Source organism: Papio anubis, chromosome 2 (assembly GCF_008728515.1).
Source record: "Papio anubis isolate 15944 chromosome 2, Panubis1.0, whole genome shotgun sequence".
Taxonomy (NCBI): Eukaryota; Metazoa; Chordata; class Mammalia; order Primates; family Cercopithecidae; genus Papio; species Papio anubis.
Genome location: NC_044977.1, coordinates 89,315,069 through 89,335,757, shown reverse-complemented (window position 1 = coordinate 89,335,757; position 20,689 = coordinate 89,315,069). Strand labels below are relative to the sequence as shown.

Sequence of the window (20,689 nt, the reverse complement as noted above, 5' to 3'; positions counted from 1 at the left end):
AGAATTTTTATGTAATGGATTATATTCTTCAACTTTTTGAAGCTAAATACTACGCCAAAACCTGTAAGCAAAGATCAGACAGCCTCTCTCATGTCCAGTCATTCAGTCACTGCCAAGTATATTGTTAGCCCAAGTATATATTTAAACTGCCTCATTTTAGATTAAAATTAAAAAACAAAAAATTTTTTTTAAAAATTTTGTTTTCCACTTGCCTCTGTGTTGCCTCTTGATACCAGTTGCCTGTAGGTTTCTCAGCCCAGAGGACAGGTAATCAACTGGGAGTACCTTAAGACTTCCTTGACTCTATAAGGAAATATACTCTATAAGGGAGTCTATAAGGAACTCTATAAGGGAGTACCTCAAGGCTTCCAGGTGCTTCTGTAAGGAAGACACCTGTGATCTCCCCTTCTAAGTACCTTAAGCTGCTCATGTTCCTCTTCCATTCCCCTCCCACAGCCAGAATACGGAGAGATTAGAGGTAGCTAGCAAAGCAATGCACATATGCTTTCTGGGAACTTGGTAACACAGTAATGCCCTGTATTGAGTGGCACACTCCTACTACATCAAGATAAATAGCTTAGATCTGGTCTCAGCTAAGACCTGGGTGAAAATCTGACCACCTTCTTTGGTGCAAGGCTCATGTTTCGTGAGTTTCACATATATGTGTGTGTGTGTGTGTGTGTGTATATGTGTGTGTATATATATATAGAGAGAGAGAGAGATACATACACACATATGTATGCATATTATTCACTTAGACTTTATATCTTTGATTATGACCACTAGAGGATGTCAGGGTGTGAAAGTCCTTCTGTCCTGGTGTCTAAGTACAGGACATTTCACCATTTAAGAGAGCAAATGAGTTACTGTTTGTTATTGATTATAAAGCACCTACTTCACCACTCCTTTGTTTTTTATATCTAAGCTGCTAACAATATGTTTTGTTCTGGTTCTAATTACTGCGAAACAATCTCCTCAATATTCCAGGAGTTATAAATCTGCAGATAGAACTCATATAAGTGCTCCAGTTGGGCCTGGCCTGAATAAAAACCATAGCACAAGCCTGTTTTCCATGGCATAAATTTTCACTCACTCTAAGCCAGTGTCTGTTGCCTGATGGAGCAGTCAGGAAAACAGCCTTCCCTCCCCAGCCTGCCATTTGGGAAGGGTGTGTTCTCACCTTTTTGTCTCAAGGTGGCACTCCATTTCTCTTTGTAAATCCTGAGTTAATGGCATAAGGGGACTGAGAAGTGAAAAAAAGTCTTCATGCTGCTTCCACTTCCACAAGAGAAAATCATGAGAACCAGCATATATCAAAGGCCTATTGTGTTCCAGACACTCTACTGGAAACTTTATGTAAAAATTTCCCTCATACCAGCATCAAGAAATAAGTAATAGCAGCATCCCCATTTTATAGATGGGGAAACAGAGAATTAGGTTAACTTGCCAAAGTTTATGTGTCAGGTAAGTGGTAAAGCTCGAATTTGAACTCGTGTCTAATTCCAAAACCCATTCTCTTTCTCCTATAGTGCTCTGCCTCCCAAAGGTTCTGGAACTGTTCTATTATCAGATTGTTCTCAAGGAACTACCTTGTGGTCTACCAGAGCTTACATCCTAGAAGAAAAGCCTAACATGCACACTCCCACTCCCCTTGCTTGGGTGTCTAGGTTGCTGAACTCTAAGCCCATGTCAACAGTCCTCAAGAGTTTATGGCTAACCAAATACACAGATTTCTCATCCTCTTGAATTTACTCTTGAGACTACCAGGCATCACTCATGAAAAAAATAATTTATGAAGCCTTCATATTTCATGGTTGCAAATAAGAATCTCTATTCTGGGGAAATGGTACAGCTCTCAGAACTGGATCATTGGCTGCAGGGCTGTGAGCAGAGTTCAGCTGATGCTGCTTGAAGGAACTCAGCTCTCTGCCATACTTTCTTGAGTTTGGAACCAAAATTGGAATGTTAAGAACTTGATCATAGAGATGAACAAAAATATAAATACATTTTATGAACAAAAACAGCTGTGGATCTTAAGCCACACTGAGCAGATTTTTCTTTATACCCCATTCTTTTGCCAGCAAATGCTATATGCAAGTTATGAAAGCCTCAGATTTCCTGGATCCCAGTAAATTATCTTGTTTTGGTTTCCTTTTTGGTTTTTCCTGCTCCATGCCTGAGTGCTGTAGTCAGTGGCCAGGGAGGAGCCCACCTAAGGCAGAGATGCTACAGTGCCTTCTCAGCCTCTCACCACCTTGTGTCATTGTCTGAGTGTGAAAGATAGACACACACCCTAATTCTGTGCTAACCACAGCTTCATTTACTTCTGCAGGCTGCACTCCTCAATTCTTTCCCAACCATCTTTGACGAGCTGCTGCAAATGTTCACCGTGCAAGAGGTGGCAGAGTTTGTGAGAGGGACACTGGGGAGCATGCCCAGCACTGTGCACATTGGGCAGTCAATGGACGTGGTCAAGCTGCAGTCCATTGCCAGGACAGTGGATAGCCGCCTGTTTTCTTTCTCAGGTAAATCAAGTTGGGATGAGAGTCAGACTCACCTTTCCTTCCTTCTAGGGGTGATAGCCAAGTGATAATCAAAGGATCAGTTTCCTCAACCATTATGCAAGAAACCAGTGACCCTTAAGATGCAGAATATTTTGGTAAACTATAATAGAGAATGTAGCCAAGACCTAGGCCTACTGTCTTACTCACAGTTTATTCCTAGGAATCCACACATACGGGCATGTCACTGGGGTGGTGTCTGAGTCCATTCAGGCTACTGTAACAGAATACCATAGACTGGGTGGCGTATAAACAACAAACTTTCTCAGTTCTGGAGGTTAGGAAGTCTAAGATCAAAGCACCAGCAGATTCAGTGTCTGGTGAGGCCTACTTCCTGGTTCATAGACAGCTGTCTTCTCTCTGTTGTCACATAGCAGAAGGGGCAAGGCAGCTCTCTGGGGTCTCTTTTTTTAAAAGATCACTAATCTTGTTCATGAGGGCCCTGCCTCCAGGCCCACAGCTTCCAAGAACAGAGCTTGCCATACACTCAGGAAGGGAAGGAGAGGAAGAGAGAAGGGACTATCTCAAGGAAACAAGGATAAGCCAAGAAAATAAAAGAGGCCCTACAGATGACTTGAGGTCAGGAGTTCAAGACTAGCCTGGCAAACAGGGTGAAACCCTATCTCTACTAAAAATACAAAAAATTAGCCAGGCGTGGTGGTGGGCACCTGTAATCCCAGCTACTCAGGAGGCTAAGGCAGGAGAATTGCTTGAACCCAGGAGGCAGAGGTGGCGGTAAGCTGAGATCATGCCACTGTACTCCAACCAGGGCAACAGAGCGAGACTGTCTCAAAAAAAAAAAAAAAGGGCCCTGAAAGGGGGCCCTGAGGACCCTGTGCTTTCTTGTTTCCTTGCCATACCAGTCGATACATTTTCCGAAAGTCTTTGGAGAACCAACAAGGATTAGAGAGAGGAATAGACAGGGAGCTCTTTATGCTCCCCAAAGGGTCAGGACAATCTAATATATTAGCAGCGTAGTCTGTCTTTCACGAAGAACTTCTGGTTTTGTTCCTGAAGCCACATCATATGTGATCAAGTTCTGCCTTGCAGGGACAACCAAATGCTCAATGGCCATATATTAAGATCAATATGAGCCTAATTCTTTAAATATAATATCATTGTGCTAGGATAAACTTCTGAGGCACCAAAATAAATCCAAAACACCAGCAAAACAATTATTAGAATTTTTATAATTTTGGTGGTTAATTTTTTAGGTTTGACTTTTTTTTTTTTTTAAATGAGATGCAGTCTCGCTCTGTTGCCCAGGCTGGAGTCCAGTGGTGTGATCTCGGCTCATCGCAACCTCTGCCTCCCAGGTTCAAACGATTCCCCTGCCTCAGCCTCCCGAGTAGTTGGGACTACAGGCATGCAACACCATGCCTGGCTAAATTTTTTTTTTTTTTTTTTTTTTTTTTTTTGTATTTTTAGTAGAGATGGGGTTTCACCATGTTGGCCAGGCTGGTCTCGAACTCCTGATCTCATGATCCACCCATCTCAGCCTCCCGAAGTTCTGGGATTATAGGCGTGAGACATGGCACCCGGCCAGGTTTGACTTTTAAAGTATAAGACCAAAAATTTCTCAGCCCAGTGCTACACATATTTGTAATACTAAATAGGTGTTCCCTTTGACTTAGCTCTGCCAGCGTATGGTATTGCTAGTAGTAGTAAAGCTGCCACCAAGAAAGTCATCTTTTTTCGACCAGTAACTGTTTATGCTGGTAAACAATTCTCTCTTCAGCTCCTATGTTGAAGATTTTATTAATGGTTTGGGCACACTGTCACTGAAGGCCACTGTACACACTTGAGCTTTGTGCACTGCTTAAAAGAAAATGCTTTCAGCTGGGCGTGGTGGCTCACGCCTGTAATCCCAGTACTTTGGGAGGTCGAGGTGGGCGGATCATGAGGTCAGGAGATTGAGACATCCTGGCTAAAACGGTGAAACCCCGTCTCTACTAAAAATACAAAAAATTAGCCAGGCGTGGTGGCGGGTGCCTGTAGTCCCAGCTACTCAGGAGGCTGAGGCAGGAGCATGGTGTGAACCCAGGAGGCGGAACTTGCAGTGAACTGAGATCGCACCACTGCTCTCCAGCCTGGGCGACAGAGCAAGACTCTGTCTCAAAAAAAAAAAAAAAAAATGCTTTCAAAATATGTGGGAAGGGGAACAGCAGACTGCTCTCACTGACATACTTTATTTCTAATATCTCTGCATGTACTTGCTGCTTCACACAAACACTTAAGAAAAATTTTCTTAATACTTATGTGGCCTTGGACTATGTAATTGGATTTTAGATGACAAACACCGCCAAAATTTCGTTTGCATCTCACTTTCATTGAATGCCTGAGTTGCAGCATCTTCCCTGAAGCAAAAGGTTCTTTACCAGTGATGTCCTTTAACCAGCACTGGTATTCTCAAAGTATAAGTTTGGTCTCTTCTTCAGCAGGTTCTAGTAACAAACCACTGTTTTTTTCTGTAAGCAGCTATTGGTTATTACAAATACTAAGTATGTTGGTATTTTCATCCACACAGTGCGGTATCAACTTTTTTTATTCAAGCAGCCTTTTAAATCTAGACTAGCTAGTATTCTATCCTGTTTGAACATATTCTAAGCATTTGACAAGGCAGGCCCAAATCTCTTATATATCATGTAATTTGTCTTTGACTGAAAAAGATTTTCTGTCTGAATTTCATGTGGAACTCTTAACTAAAGACAGATAAGAACGATAAATCCAAAATGCCATGGCTTGTTTGTGTTACTGATAATCTGACTAAATCATGCTGGCCAGATATGATGGGACCTGCAGAGTCACACCATCACTGACCACGTAGGAATACAGGGTGCCATAAACACATTCACATTTGCATTTCACTTGTCTCCTAACCTCCCCTGTGAAGTAAATGTATTATAGAAGAGGCCCTTACACCCCGTTCTACAGATGAGGAAAATAAAGCTCATGAGAGGAGTCAACTTGCCTGAGGTCTCAGAATGAGTTAATAAAGGAGCTTGAAGTAGGACAGCCTTCCTGAATTTGGGATTCTAAATATAGTCACCTTCTGATGAAAGTGCTATTCTGGTAACATTGGGAGAAAGTAAAAGAAAATCATTTGAAGTGTTCAGTGGGATTGGTGATAAATGTTGGCTAATTATCAAAGTCTTGTGACAATACAAAGGTCGTGCTTCAATTGTGTTCATTGCTGTATACACAGTGAGCAGCAATCTCACAAGGCTGTGGGGGAAAGGGAGCAGGCCTGTTGGCTGTGGCAAGGTAAATGCTCACAGGGGTGGAAGTGTCAGACTACCTACCTAGCCAGGGCATAAAGAGGGGCAATCTATAATCCATTTCAAGCCTGCAAGTTCAGTCAGTGTAGTTCATACTAAGTATACCATTTAAATGGAATTTTCACTGTAAACTGTGCTTTTAATTTGGAGTCTATTCATTAAAGAGATTTCATTTGGGACCGGGTGTGGTGGCTCACACCTGTAATCTTAGCATTTGGGGAGGCCAAGGAGGGAGGATCGCTTGAGCCCACGAGTTCAAGACTTGCTGGGCAGCATAGTGAGACCTCATCTCTACAAAAAAATTAAAAAATTATCCGAGTGTGGTGCCATACACCTGTGGTCCCATCTGTGTGGGAGGCTGAGGTAGGAGGATTGCCCTAGCAAGCCTAGAAAGTTGAAGCTGCAGGGAGCCATGATCATGCCACTGCATTCCAGCCTGGGTGACAGAATGGGACCCTGTCTCCAAAAAAAAGAGACTTCATTCCAAATGAAGCAGACTCCTAACATTCATCCTGCACAAAATATCATGGATGCTTGGTATTGAAATGAGAACAAAGAAAAGATGGAAGAATAATGTCATGTGATGGCTTATAATTTCCAGGCAGTGGGCTTTCAGGCCCTTGTAAGGTAAGGGGATTACCTTCACTTTTGCTCTAGTCTCAACCCCACCTGCTTTGAGAATAGCTAGGTCCTATAATGCCACTGGCTTCCCGCAGTAGCTAGTTCTCCTCTAAAGGCTTCTTCACCTTTGTGTTTTCTCTCCCAGAATCCCGCCGCATCCTGCTTCCTGTGGTTCTCCATCACATTCACCTTCACCTGAGGCAGCAGAAAGAGCTGCTTATTTGCTCAGGAATTCTTGGCAGCATCTTCTCCATCGTCAAGACCAGCTCTCTGGTAGTAGCCCCACACCCACTCCACCCTGCTCAGCTCTTCCCTAGTCTTGTATTAGTTTAGCCAGAGGCAGACCAACAAAGATCGCTTTGTACACTTTTCAGTCACAGATGCTTTCATCAGTGACAGGAAGGTGCCCAAGTGAATGGTGGCCTGTGTGTTCCTAACAGGTTTCTCTGTACAACGTATTCTTGCTATTTTTAAAGGTTGCACTATCAAATCTACCCAGAAATATAGTTATCTGTAGTACCACAAAGCCCAATTCTGTGTCATGCTGTTTCCATCAATAGGTTTTAATTCTGCATTCTTGGGAGTTTTCTGAGAATATTCAGGCATGAGCACAGGGAGGCAGACCCAGACTTGAGAGGTAGCTTGCTTATTCAGGCTCTTCTGTTAGCTTCCTGACAGCTTGATTCCACCCATATGGCGTTCCTATACTGTGCCAAATGAGGTCAGGGCATACAAGAGGTTAATGTTGCCCACCAGAGCTCTGAGCCTCAGAGGATGGTAGAATTGTGCTTTAAGGGTCGGGTTTCAACTGATACTGCTTTTACCCGTTTTCTTTCCTCTTTATTTTTTCTTTTTGAAAGAAATCGGTGGTAGGCGGGGATGAACTGAGGTAGGGAAAGAGAGAAGAAAAGATATGAATCAGGCACAGGCGAGAGTAGGAATTTATTTTAATGATACTTATTTCATGTACTTTTGATAATAGAAGAAAGGCATATTACTTATAGAAAATTCAGAAATGATAGGAAAGCATAAGGAAAGAAATGTAAAACAAAAATGGATTTTTAAATTATACCGTTTTATTAAGTTGCTAGAGAATAGAATTTCACATGCATTTAAAATGAACGGCAGTTACCAGGTGATAAGAATATACAAGGATAGGCTAGCTACATGTAGTGGGAGAGGCACCTAAAAAAAAAAAAGTATATTTTGTTTGAGCAGGGGACAGGGACTCAATAGGATACTCTGATGTTCAAACTCAAAGTACCATCTGGTGACAGGGGTCTAGCTTGGCAGAGAGTGACTATGATGGTGATAATGGCCCTATTATTTGCTCTTGGCTCCAGGTAAGACTTGGCAGCTCTTCTTCCCACCAGGCCTCAGAGAAGCCACACCAAGCACATAAGATCTACTCATAGCCCAAGGTTGTATTGAGGGGGGGACAGCTTATTGCTAAAGGAAGGAGAGAAATTGAAGCAAAAAAAGAGGAGGAATGGAACAGGAGTGGGAACCAGTAAAAACCTGGAGGCGATGGTTTGGTTGTGTTTGTGGGGCTAGAGTCAGTGTAATGAGTTGCTTATGACTACCCAAAGATACATCACTGGTAAGTGTTATGATCAGTTCGACAGATAGGAAAAATGACTTTGGTCCCAAGAGCTACTCAAATTCTTCATGTGGAATGGGGCAGAGTATAGTTAAAATGGATGGATGGGTAGAGGAACAATGAAATTGAAGCTCAATGAGAGCAGAGATATTATCTCTCTTGTTCACCTCTATATATTTAGGTTCACAAACAGTGACTGGCACATGGTAAATGTTTAGTGAATGATAGATTGATGGATGGGTGAAGGATAGACACTAGGACCAGTGATAGTATAAACATCTTAGACAAGGGGCAACAGGAATCTCTTTGTGAGATAATTAAAATCATGCTACAGAATTTGAGATGAATGTGAGAGGTCTATAATAGGATAACAGATTCTTCCTAAATTAGAAAGTGGCCCTCAGTGAGGAGACATGCTTCATTGTTTTTGTGAGGTGGCCAGAGAAAGATGCACTGAGGCTGGAGTCCTTCAAATGGACCCTGTAACACGAAGGAGAGAGCTGAGGAGCTAGAAGTGGACCCAGGCATATCTAGGCAGCAGTCCAGGCTGGCAAAAATTGAGGGCACCCAAGGGGAAAACCCTGAGGAGAAAACAGGGTGCTCAGAAAGATGAGCTACTTCTGTGCATTAGTGCTATGCACTAGTGAAGGTACTGCGGCCACACCCTGTAGTGTGAATTCGTCACCATTTCTCAAACTTTATCATTTCCAAAAGTGTCAGCAGAGTTGTGCCTTCTCCTGACTATTCTAGGGAAATCAAAGAAAACATTTAACTCAGGATCTTTGTTTCTGCCCTGTATATCAAAATTAATGTATCTGCTTGAGATTCGAAGTTGCAGGTGGTGTTGAGTTAGGGTAAGGCCCCAGCCACCATGCCTGGGCAGCAGTGGCAGTTGTGCCTCACCTCCTGTCAAAGCCATTGTCCTGGGTTCCTTGACACTGCATGTTGGTGAGACTGAGAGCTTGGTGTCGGGAATCCAGAAGACTACTGCTGATGTACCTGACATAGTAAGTGCTGCCAGCTGTACTTCAGCCTGGCTTGGTGCTAACGGTGTGCTCTCTTACTGCTTGCTCCAGGAGGCAGATGTCATGGAGGAAGTAGAGATGATGGTGGAGAGCCTCCTGGACGTGCTCTTGCAGACTCTGCTCACCATCATGAGCAAATCGCACGCTCAGGAGGCGGTAAGAGGGCAGCGGTGCCCGCAGTGCACAGCCGAGATCACTGTTAGTAACTAACATCCAGGTTTTCTTGCCTTCTTTTCTAACCTGGGGCTTCTCCACAGTACTCCCCCTCCATCTTACCATCCCATCACCTTCATCTCAGCCTCCCCTCCTGCATGGTTGTCAGCATGCTGCCCTCTTCCCTTCTTGAATCTGACTCTCCTCTCCACTCTGAAAGCTCTAGGTTCATATTCCCAGGACTCTTCTTTAGGGCAGATCCGGGGAATGTTTGTTGTCCTGTTTTCCTGCATACTTTGAGCCAAGTCATTTTCTATATTGTGGAATGAAGCAGGGATGTATGTAAGATGTAGTAAGAGGTTGAAGTTGAAAAACAGACTACTTCTTCTAGGAACCCCCTCATATAGGTTCTCCTAAATGATGTACAGGACAGAATAATTTTCTCAGAATTGGCTTCTATCTACAAATTAGTTGCTTTTGTCCATTATGTTTGTATCTACATTTTTAGGATTTGGAAAAATGTGATGAGGTAAATTTCACTGGCATTACTGAATAATGATTTTTCTGTAATCTAACTAAAAGAGAAACGAACTGGGAAGGCTTCTCAGGAGGGGCAGAGAGATGATACCTTGGGCCCCTCATGTACCCCAACTCCAGAATAGACTTCTCAGCCCTGAGGTGGGGACATGATAAACAGTTTTCGTGGAATCTTTCCATTGGCAGATGGGAGATTACAGTGATCTCTCTGAAGAAAACCCTCTGGAGCAAGCCAAGCTACAGCGTGCTAGGGGGAGCAGGGAGCACTCAGGGAGCAGGTACGTGTTCTGAAGCACTGGGCTTGGAAAGAGTGTCTGCTCCTTTAGGAGCCTCTGTTGAAGGCACCCTCACTGTAAGTAAAAAACATATATGTATATGTACCCTGGCATTTCCTGGTAACCCAGCCTTCTAACCAACACTTACACAGTGCTTGCTGTGGGCCAGAATCTGCTTTATGCACTTGTCCAATATTAGCTCATTTAGCAGTACTGAGGAAGTGATTCATTTTATGTAGATTATAATGAGGATGATGATCATTGTAATTTATTTAGTACCTTTTTACATAATGGACTTTATTCTTAAATGCTTTATATACATTAACCCATGTGACCCTCATGACAAATTACCTATAGCTTTTTATGCCCATTTTTGAGATAAAAATGAGGTTCATGAACATATATATTTTGCACACATGTATTTTTAATAATTTCAGGCCAGGCGCGGTGGCTCATGCCTGTAATCCCAACACTTTGGGAGGCCAAGGCGGACGGATCATCTGAGGTCAGGAGTTCAAGACTAGCCTGGCCAGCATGGCGAAACCCAGTCTCTACTAAAAATACAAAAAAAATTAGCCAGGCGTGGTGGTGGGTGCCTGTAATCCCAGCTACTCGGGAGGCTGAGGCAGGAGAATCGCTTATACCTAGGAGGTGGAGGTAGCAGTGAACCAAGATCATGCCATTGCACTCTGAACTGGGCGACAAGAGCAAAACTCCGTCTCAAGAAACAAGAATAATAATTTCAGAGACCTAGAAAGGGTTTGAGAGACTAAAAACTGTTGTCACTTTCTCACGAGTTCATAAATGTTTGAAAATTGCCCACGAGAAGTAAATGTTCTCCCTCCCTTTTAAAGAGGCAACTAAGAGGAGGCCATGCTTGTCTGCTCCATGCCAAAAGTTGCAATAAGATGGTTTTTGAAGTCCTTAAAGCAGGATTTTATTCCATGTATCCCAGTTGGAACTTGAAGACATTTTGAACATTGATATTTATCCTTTAATTTCTACTTGTCTTAAAGCCCATAGCTTGTCCCCTCAAAAAGGTCAATTTTAACTCATCTGCCTTTCAGACAGGCATATTGATCTGCTGTGTTTTGTTTGTCCAGTCTAGTAACCCTGTGCAAATTCTAGGAGATTCCAAAGAAGTCCTTGTACAAGGGCTGCTCTAGCCCAGCAGGATCGGCAGAATCCAAATTCTATCCAGAGAAGGTTAAGCTCTCCCCTGTTCCAAGTATCCTCTATAGACTTAAGTACAGTGCCTTGGCAGCAAAGGACTATTTAGCCAAAACTTTCCTAGGAAAAAAAGGGAGAGTATTTGTCTCACTTTGCAATACTACTTTATTATTGTGTAAGATTTTTCAGTAGCCCCATACTGCAGAGACCTTATTCCCCCCCAATCTCTCCAGGCTTTCCTTAGCAGAAAAGAAGCTTTAAAGGGCCAGATTTGTCATCTTTCTTCCATGATCATTGGGGCCATCTCATACCCTCCCTTCTCTCCTTGCCCTCTATGGATGGGGGGAGCACAGCCCTTGCAATTGGCCATGTTAAGTGTTTTTTTTGGGTTGGTCCCTAGGGCGAATATGTGTCCTGCCTTCTCTCACTGCTCCGCCAGATGTGTGACACCCATTTCCAGCACCTCCTGGACAACTTCCAGAGCAAAGATGAACTCAAGGTAGGCAGTAGAACACCTTTCATGTGGGAGCCAACACTCCCCAGGGGCTTTTTCCCTGTCAGGGGGATGAGTGCAAGTGACTAGCATTGCCACGGGTGTAGGATTCACCAGCCCTACTTTACAGCTGAGTGTTGGCCTCCAGAAGCTGAAAGCCAGCAGTGTCCCCACACAGCTGGACCCTGGTAACACTGCCAAGTTTTCCTTAACTATTGGCAGCCCTGTGATCATGTGCCTCTATTAGAGTCCCACACTGGTTGTCGGAAAACCAGGACTCCTTCCTTTCTTAGTAACTTGGCAGTTACCCTTATATTTTGTACCTACAAATTAGGATTTGCTGTTTTAATGCCTTTAATAATAATAATGATGACAACTTTTTTTCATTTAAATATATTTGTGGAAGATACCTTTAGAGAGCAAGGTGTGCACTGCTCATTTGCTGCCAGACTCTGGGTCTGGAACACTGAAGGGCTTATTTTTGTCACAGATTGCTATACATAATTTAAAAAGCCAAAGTGTACTATAAAGTTCATAATATAAAACACCTGTTTTTTTTAGCTAGTAGTCCTAGCTACTCTTGAGGCTAAAGTGAGAGGATCGATTGAGCCCAGGAATAATTTTTTTTTTAAATTTAGTGGTTTCCTGGCTCAGCCTGACTCATGTCCAGTCCCTGCTCCACAAAGGCAGCCATTTTCAATTCATTTGCTATTCTTCAGGAAGCTTCTACTACTATTTTTAGCTATTAGTTATTATCTATTTTTCCCTTTCTATGGAAAATGAAGGTGATTCTCCAGAATCATTCCTCTCCCACACACATCCTTTCTCCCATTCTCCCAATGTAGTTTTCATATATTTTTGTTTGCATTGGTTATATTGGTTATCTTTTCTTCATTACAGCTAAATAAGTACTGTGGTGAGCCAAGACTGTCCTGGGATTATGTTTCTTTTCTTGTAGAACAGTGATGTCCAGTCTTTTGGCTTCCCTAGGCCACATTGGAAGAAGAATTGTCTTGGGCCACACATTAAATACACTAACACTAACAATAGCTGATGAGCTAAAAACAAATATATATATATATACACACACATATATGTATACACACACACACACATATATATAAAATATTTTAAGAAAATTTACAAATCTGTTTTGGGCCTCATTCAAAGCCATCCTGGGCTGCATGTGGCCCATGGGCCATGGGTTAGACAAACTTGTTGTCAAACTTATTGTTTTTATAAAAATTAATTGCCTCTTTTTTTTTGTTTGCTTATGTTTTGTTTTGGTCTTCAAATCTGGTGAGGATTTACCACTCTTGCTATCATCTTTCTAATGTATCTCTTCTTCTAGCTTGCCTTATGGTCAAATGTATCAGATGTCAGGTCACTTTTTTTTCCTAGAGATTTCCTCCCCTACTGCTTTTATTTATTTCAGTCTCTATCTTTTGTGTTGGAGACTCTCCTCCTACAGACTTTCCTGTAGAGACTCCTGGATGATAGTGTGTATCTAAAAGTGAAGTCCTTTAGTGCTGATTACAAACTCTATGTATAGGCAGGGCTTTCTCTAGCAGGCTCCCCTGTAGATGGCCAAAGAGGATCTGCCCTTTTGGTCAGAGCATTCCCTAATTCCTGTATCTGCAGGACTTGGACTTGTTCATTCCCTAGAGGGGAGTCTTCTACTTCTCCTGTGTTGGGCACAGGAGTTCAGTGTCGCAAAAGATCAACACTGAGACAAAGGATTCCTCAGCAAGGCTAGTTTACTTTCTGCAGAAAGGGTGCCCTCGCCAGCAGTCCAGCCACAAGAGCACAAACAAAAAAGGAGACAGGGTCGTCTGTAACCTGACCCATCCACCCTACTGCTGTGTCTGGTTTCCATTGGCTGGAACGGGATCTCACATTCTATACTCGACCCGATTGGCTAGCGACTTAGAACTTCCCAAAAGAGGTAAAGGTAGAGGAGAACAAAGGAAGAGAGGAAGTAACTTGTGGAATGCTGAGAGAGGCAAAAACACTTCCAAATAAGAGAGAGGAATAGGCTATGACCTAATGCTTGCTTGGATTGGTTCAGGCGTGCCAGGGCAGATATCTAGGCTAAAATGTGGAAGCTGAGAACAGAGTATATTGATTTCTTTTTTACAGCTAGCAGAATTTGAGAATATTAGCACTGGTCTTTGAGTAAATTTTGCTTTTAAGAGAGGTTACTGTCTATTCTTAATTAGACTGGGAGGAAAGTTCCTTTGAAGAGGAACCTCTGTGTATTTCATTTTCTGCATTCTGGAAATGGAGTAACCTACCAATATTTTAGGAACGACATAGCAAAAAGGGGCTGTGAGTCTTCCAGTTCAGCAGGTAAAGTTTCTTTAAATGCCTATTTTCATTTTGGCACCTCAGTCCTCAGCTGTTAATGTATCCTTGAAGACAGACCCTCAGTGATCAACTCCTCCAGAAAACAGCCCTCAGTACTCTGGCAGGGCAGAGAAAAACTTATTAGCTAGTGACATGAGATAGCAGAGGGGATGTTAGACTTTAATCTTCCTATTCTTAGCCCTCATACCTTAGATTACGGGAGGTGCCTAGTGGCGCTTCAGTTTGTGTGCCTTGCTTCTTATTGTTCTCATCCCCAAAGGCCCTTGGCTCTTGGTATTCCCAGGTCTGTTAAGTCAGTTACCAGTTTCTTCTTTTTCAAGTTTTCAGTATTTGTTGACCTCATTTGCTTACCATCTTCTCCCCTCTTGTTTTCTTTGTGTGGGTCTGTGCATTTCTCTTTCTTGGCTATTATTTTAGAGGATTTGAGAAGCCACGGTAAGGGAACATGTTCTGTCCACCACACTGAATATGGAGCTTTGTATGTGTTTTCTTTTTTTATGACAGTATTATTGAGATACAATTATACCATAAAATTCATACTTTTCACAAGTGTACAATTTAATGCTTCTGATTATATCCATCTTAAAAAGACTCATCACAAATAGTGATATCAAGTTAATAATTTAAGACTTCCAGCCAGGCACAGTGGCTCTCGCCTGTAATCCCAACACTTTGGGAGGCCGAGGTGGGTGGAGGCAGATCACCTGAGGGTGGAAGTTTGAGACCAGCCTGACCTGACCAACATAGAGAAACCCTGTCTCTACTAAAAGTACAAAGTTAGACGGGTGTGGTGGTGCACACCTGTAATCCCAGCTACTCGGCAGGCTGAGGTGGGAGAACCACCTGAACCTGGGAGGCAGAGGTTGCGGTGAGCCAAGATCGTGCCATTGCACTCCAGCCTGGGCAACAAGAGCTAAACTCTTGTCTCAAAAAAACAAACAAACAAAAAAAAAAAAACAAAAAAAAACTTCCACAAAGAAAAGCCCAGGACCAGATGCCTTAATTGGTGAATTCTACCAAATTTTTAAATAAGAATTAATATCAGTCCTTTGCAAACTATCCCAAAAAATAGAAAAGGAGAGAACATTTACCTACTCATTTTATGAGGTCATTAATAAATACTGTGATAAGAAAACTGGACAAAGACATCACAAGAAAAGCAAACTACGGACCAATACCCCTTATGAATATAAACACAAAAATCTCCACTAAAATACTAGCAAACTGAATCCACCAACATAGTAAAGTAAAAGGATTATATACCATGATCAAGTAGGATTTATCCCAGAAATGCAAGGTTGGCTTAACATGTGAAAATCGTCAAGGAATGGCATGAGCCACACAGAAAAATAGGAAGCTCCTGACTTCCCCTCCACCCACAGACACCATATAAACATCTATTCATGGATCACTTCCCTCTGAGAGAAGGAGACCAATTGAAAGACTCTTACCCACCAGGCAACTGAGGAAACATCCACATTGAATGGATAGGAAAAGCTGAGAGGCACACTCAGGCACAGACCCCACCCCTGGCACTGCACCATAAAATCAGGAACGGAATCCTTAACATTTACCTGCTCCTTGTGGAGAGGAGGGTTTGGACTTCACATATACCACCCTAATTCTAAGATTTGCCGTGGTTTGGCTCCTAATTCACCAACTCTGGGAGGGGAGGAAATTTGACACATGTAAGCATCTCTAGATAACAAGGAAAAAGCAGCAATTTTATATGGGCACACAAGCACTTCCAGGGCTTTATCCTCTAGAAGCACTCAGAGAAAGGGCTCCAAAAATGCAGCTCCATGTGTCTCTCAGGAACAGACAAATTCTTTCAGTGCACATGTGGCAGTCTGGCTTCTTACTGACTTAGACTGGGGAGTTAAAGGAGCAGACAAGTAGTAGCTTGCTGCTAGCCTGAGCAGCAGATTGGCACTTCCTGAGCCTCCTCCCCCAGCTCACCCTAGTGATAATTTCAAACAAACTCCTCTCCTAGAAGGAGTTTGTCCACACATGGAGCATCCCAACTTTTATAGCTTCTACCCAAGGGAATGCATCCTAAACCTCCCTGTTCTGGGAGCAAAGAGGACTGGCTTCCGTGTGTCTCTAGACTACATGAAAAAGGTCGTGGTTTCAAATGGGCATGCAGGCACTTCTGGGGCTTTATCCTCCTGAAACAGTGCAGAGAAAGGGCTCAAAAACACAGTTCCCCTGTTTCTCCCTGTAAGGGGTGTATGACTGTTTGGTGGTCTGGCTTCTAACTCACTTACATTCACGAGTTAAAGGGACAGGCAAGTATTGGCCCACCCGCAGCCTGAGAAGCAGATTGGTACTTCACAGGCCTTCTCCCCCAGCTCATCTCAGGAATAATTCCAGGCCTGTTAATCCCTACTGGAAAGAATTGTCCACATATGAGTGCTCCAACTTTTACAGCTTCTACCCGAAGGACTGCATCCTAAACCTCCTAGCATTAGGAACAAAGGAAGCTGCATATATATGAGGCTGTCTAGACCTCAGGAAAAAAAAGTTGCAGTTTTATATGAGCACATAACTACTTCCAGGGTCTTCATCTCCCAGGATCAGTACAGAAAAGTGGCTTTAAAAACTCACCTCTCATTTCTCCCTGGAAGGGGTTTATGCCATGCATCAAGTACCGCAACTTTTACAGTTACCTCTCAAAGGACTCTATGTTAAACCTCTTAGTTCTAGGAGCAGAAAGAGGCATTTATGAATCTCCCCAGATCACAGAACAAAGATGGTTTTAAGTGGGCACACAAACACTTGCAGGAGCTAACACCCCTTTGAAGCAGTGAAGAAAAGGAGCAGGAACATGCAGCTCCAATTTTTCTCTTTAGAAAGGTCTCATGGCACATAATTCCAGTGGCTGCTTTGTAGCTTGGCTTACATTGAACTTGTTTCAGGGAGCTAATGGAGAAAACAAACAATAGCCATTTAGCAGCCTGAGCCAAGGCTCAGCACTTCATGAGCCTTTCCTTTGGCTCATCACAGTGATAAGTCCAAGTGTACCCATTCTTCCTGGAAGGCGTTTGGCCACACATTAAGTACCACAACTTCTATAGCTCCCACCCAAGATACTATCTCCTTAATAACCTAACCCTGGGAGAATGGGGCTTTGCATTCCTGAGTGGCCCTAGATCACGGAAAGCCAAGACATAGACATACAGTGTTTGCAACAAATCCTCTTCCCCAGCTTAGTGCAGTGACAGTGGGAGATAAATGCCCATGTTCAACTTTACCATGAAGATACAATAAACTGGAGCATGCATCCAATACTTTAACCTTTGCAGCTACATAACAAGAGTCTGGCTCCTAAGTTATCAGTTTCAGAGCATGGAGAGGACATGGCACATCCTAAGCTCCAGGAAGCCACCCAAAACAGAGACAGCAGTCTGGAGAAACACAAAGATTTGAGAGGCACCTTAGAATCTCTGGATGGATGGATTGGTGAGATCCTTCTACACAAGTCCAATCTGACAAGATTGGGAGAAATAGTTGTCTTATCTCGTATGCAGAAATGAACCACAGAGCATCGAGGAAAATAAACAGGAGTATATTTCAAACAAAAGAATAAGATAAATCTCCAGAAACCAGCCCAAGTGAAGTGTAGAGATGTGATCATCCAACAGGGAATTCAAAATAATGTTCATAAAGATGTTTACTGAGGTCAGGAGAGCAATGAAAGAATAAACTGAGAAATTCAACAAAGAAATAGAAAGTATACATAAGTACCAAACAAATCATAGAACTGAAGAATACTCTAAACTGAAAATTTCAATAAAAGGATTCAGCAGCAGACGATCAAGCAGAAGAAAGGATTAGTGAAATCAAAAATAGGTCACTGAAAATTATATAATCTGAGAGACAAAAAGAAAAGAAATTTTAAAAAGAGGTAAGTCTGGGCACGGTGCCTCACGCCTGTAATCCCAGCACTTTGGGAGGCCAAGGCAGGCAGATCACGAGGTCAGGAATTTGAGACTAGGCTGGCCAACATAGCGAAACCCTGTCTCTACTGAAAATGCAAAAAATTAGCTGGGTGTGGTGGCGGGCACCTGTAATCCCAGCTACTTGGGAGGCTGACGCAGGAGAATCACTTGAAACCAGGAGGCAGAGGTTGCAGTGAGCTGAGATCATGCCACTGCACTCCAGCCCAGGCAACAGTGCACGACTCCATTTCGAATAAAAGAAGAGTTTAGTTTGGAAGTCCTAGCCAGAGCAATCAGGCACGAGAAAGAAAACGCATCCAAATAGGAAAAGAGGAAGTGAAACTATCTTTGTTTGCAGATGTTATAATTCTATACCTAGGAAACCCCACGGCCTCTGCCCAAAAATTCCTGGATCTGATAAACAACTTCAGCAAAGTTTCAGGATACAAAAATCGATGAAAAAAATTAGTAGCATTTTTATACACCAGCATTCAAGCTGAGCCAAATCAAGAACATAATTCCGTTCACAATAGCCACAAAAAGAATAAAGTATCTAGGAATAAAACTAACCAGAGAGGTAAAAGATCTCTACAAGGAGAGTTACAAAGCTGCTAAAATAAATCAGAGATGACACAAACAAATGGAAAAACATTCCCTGTTCATGGATAGGAAATGAAGAATCGATATTGTTAAAATGACCTTACAACTCAAAGCAATTTACAGATTCATTGCTATTCCTATTAAACTACCAATGACATTTCTCACAGAATTAAAAAAAAAAAAATTTACTTGATATGGAATTTTTAAAAAAGCCTGAATAGCCAAAGCAGTCCTAAGCAAAAAGAACAAAGCTGGAGGTGTGACATTACCTGACTTCAAACTATATACTACAAGGCTACAGTATCAAAAACAGCATGGTACAGATACAAAAAAACAGACACATAGACCAAAGGAACAGAATACAGAGCCCAGAAATAAAGCTGCATACCTACAACAATTTGATTTACAACAAAGTTGACAAAAACAAGCAATGGGTAAAAGACTCCCTATTCAATAAATAGTGCTGGGATAACTGGCTGGCCATATGCAGATTGAAACTGGACCCCTTCCTTACACCATATACGAAAATTAACTCAAAATGTATTAAAGACTTAAATGTAAAACCTAAAACTATAAAAACTCTGGAAGATTTTCAAATAACTTTAAAAAGAACTACCTGGACATAGGCCCTGACAAAGATTTCATGACAAAGACACCAAAAGCAATTTGCAACAAAAGCAAAAATTGATGAATGTGATCTAATTAAAGAGCTTCTGCACAGAAAAACTCTCCACAGAATAAACAGGCAAGCCACAGAATGGGAGAAGATATTTGCAAACTATGCATCTGACAAAGCTCTGATAACCAGAATCTGTAAGGAACTTAAATTCACAAGCAAAAAAACAACCCTGTTAAAAAGTGGGCAAAAGACATGAACAGACACTTTTCAGAAGAGGACATATAGCAAACAAGCACATGAAAAAATGTTCGGCATCACTAATCACTGGAGAAATACAAATGAAAACCACAGCAAGATACTATCTGAGACCACTCAGAATAGCTGTTATTAAAAAGTCAAAAAAAAAATTGGGAGGCTGAGGCAGCAAGATCACTTGAGTCCAGGAGTTCAAGACCAGCCTGGGCAACATAGCAAGACCCCATCTTGACAAAAATAAAAATAAAAATTACCTAGACACAGTGACATGTGCCTGTGGTCCAAGCTGTTTGGGAGGCTGAGTTAAGAAGATTGCTTGGGTCCAGGAGATCAAGGCTGCAGCGAACCGATTATACCACAGTTCTCCAAGCTGGGTGACAGGACAAGACCCTGTCTCAAAATAGTAAAAATTAAAATTAAAAAATTAAAAGTCAAAAAATAACAAATGCTGGTGAGGTTGCAGAGAAGAGGGAACACTTATACACTGCTGGTGGGAATGTAAATTAGTTCAGCCATTATGAAAAGCGGTTTTGTGATTTCTCAACTTAAAAAAGAACTATCGTTCAACCCAGCAATCCCATTACTGGTATACACCCAAAGGAAAGAAATAATTCTACCATAAAGACACATGCACATGTATGTGTTCATCACAGGACTATTCACAATAGCAAAGACATGGAATCAACCTAAATGCCCATCAGTGGTAGACTAGATAAAGAAAGTGTGGTACATATACATGTTGGAATACTGCACAGCCATTTTAAAAGAACAAGAGCATGTCCTTTGCAACAACATGGATGGAGCTAGAGGTCATTGTCCTAAGTGAACTAACACTGAAAACCAGATACCACATGTTCTCACTTGTAAGTGGAAGCTAAACATTGAGTACTCCTGGACATAAGAAGAGAACAACAGGCAGGCTCAGTGGCTCATGCCTGTAATCCCAGCACTTTGGGAGGCTGATGCAGGTGGATCATTTGTGGTCAGGAGTTCAAGATGAGCCTGGTCAACATGGTGAAACCCCGTCTCTACTAAAAATACAAAAATGAGCCAGGCATGGTGGCACATACTTGTAATCCCAGCTACTCAGAAGGCTAAGGCAGGAGAATCACTTGAACCTAGGAGGCAGAGGTTGCAGTGAGCCAAGATTGTAGCACTGTGCTCCAGCCTAGGTGACAGAGTGAGACTCCGTCT

The 20,689-nt window shown here is 42.3% G+C and overlaps 1 protein-coding gene across 12 annotated transcripts in view; it reads left to right on the top strand.

Annotated features, from left to right (window-relative positions):
* DOCK3 (dedicator of cytokinesis 3) overlaps positions 1–20,689 on the top strand; it is a 669,732-nt gene that overhangs the window by 555,147 nt on the left and 93,896 nt on the right. For 11 of the 12 annotated variants that reach the window (XM_031662807.1, XM_031662809.1, XM_031662805.1 and 8 more), the window contains 4 exons: positions 2,333–2,525; positions 6,606–6,733; positions 9,137–9,283; positions 11,621–11,719. In XM_031662807.1, the coding sequence (XP_031518667.1) occupies positions 2,333–2,525; positions 6,606–6,733; positions 9,137–9,283; positions 11,621–11,719 (567 nt within the window). The remainder of the gene's footprint in view (positions 1–2,332; positions 2,526–6,605; positions 6,734–9,136; positions 9,284–11,620; positions 11,720–20,689) is intronic. The other variant, XM_031662806.1, reaches the window with a different exon arrangement.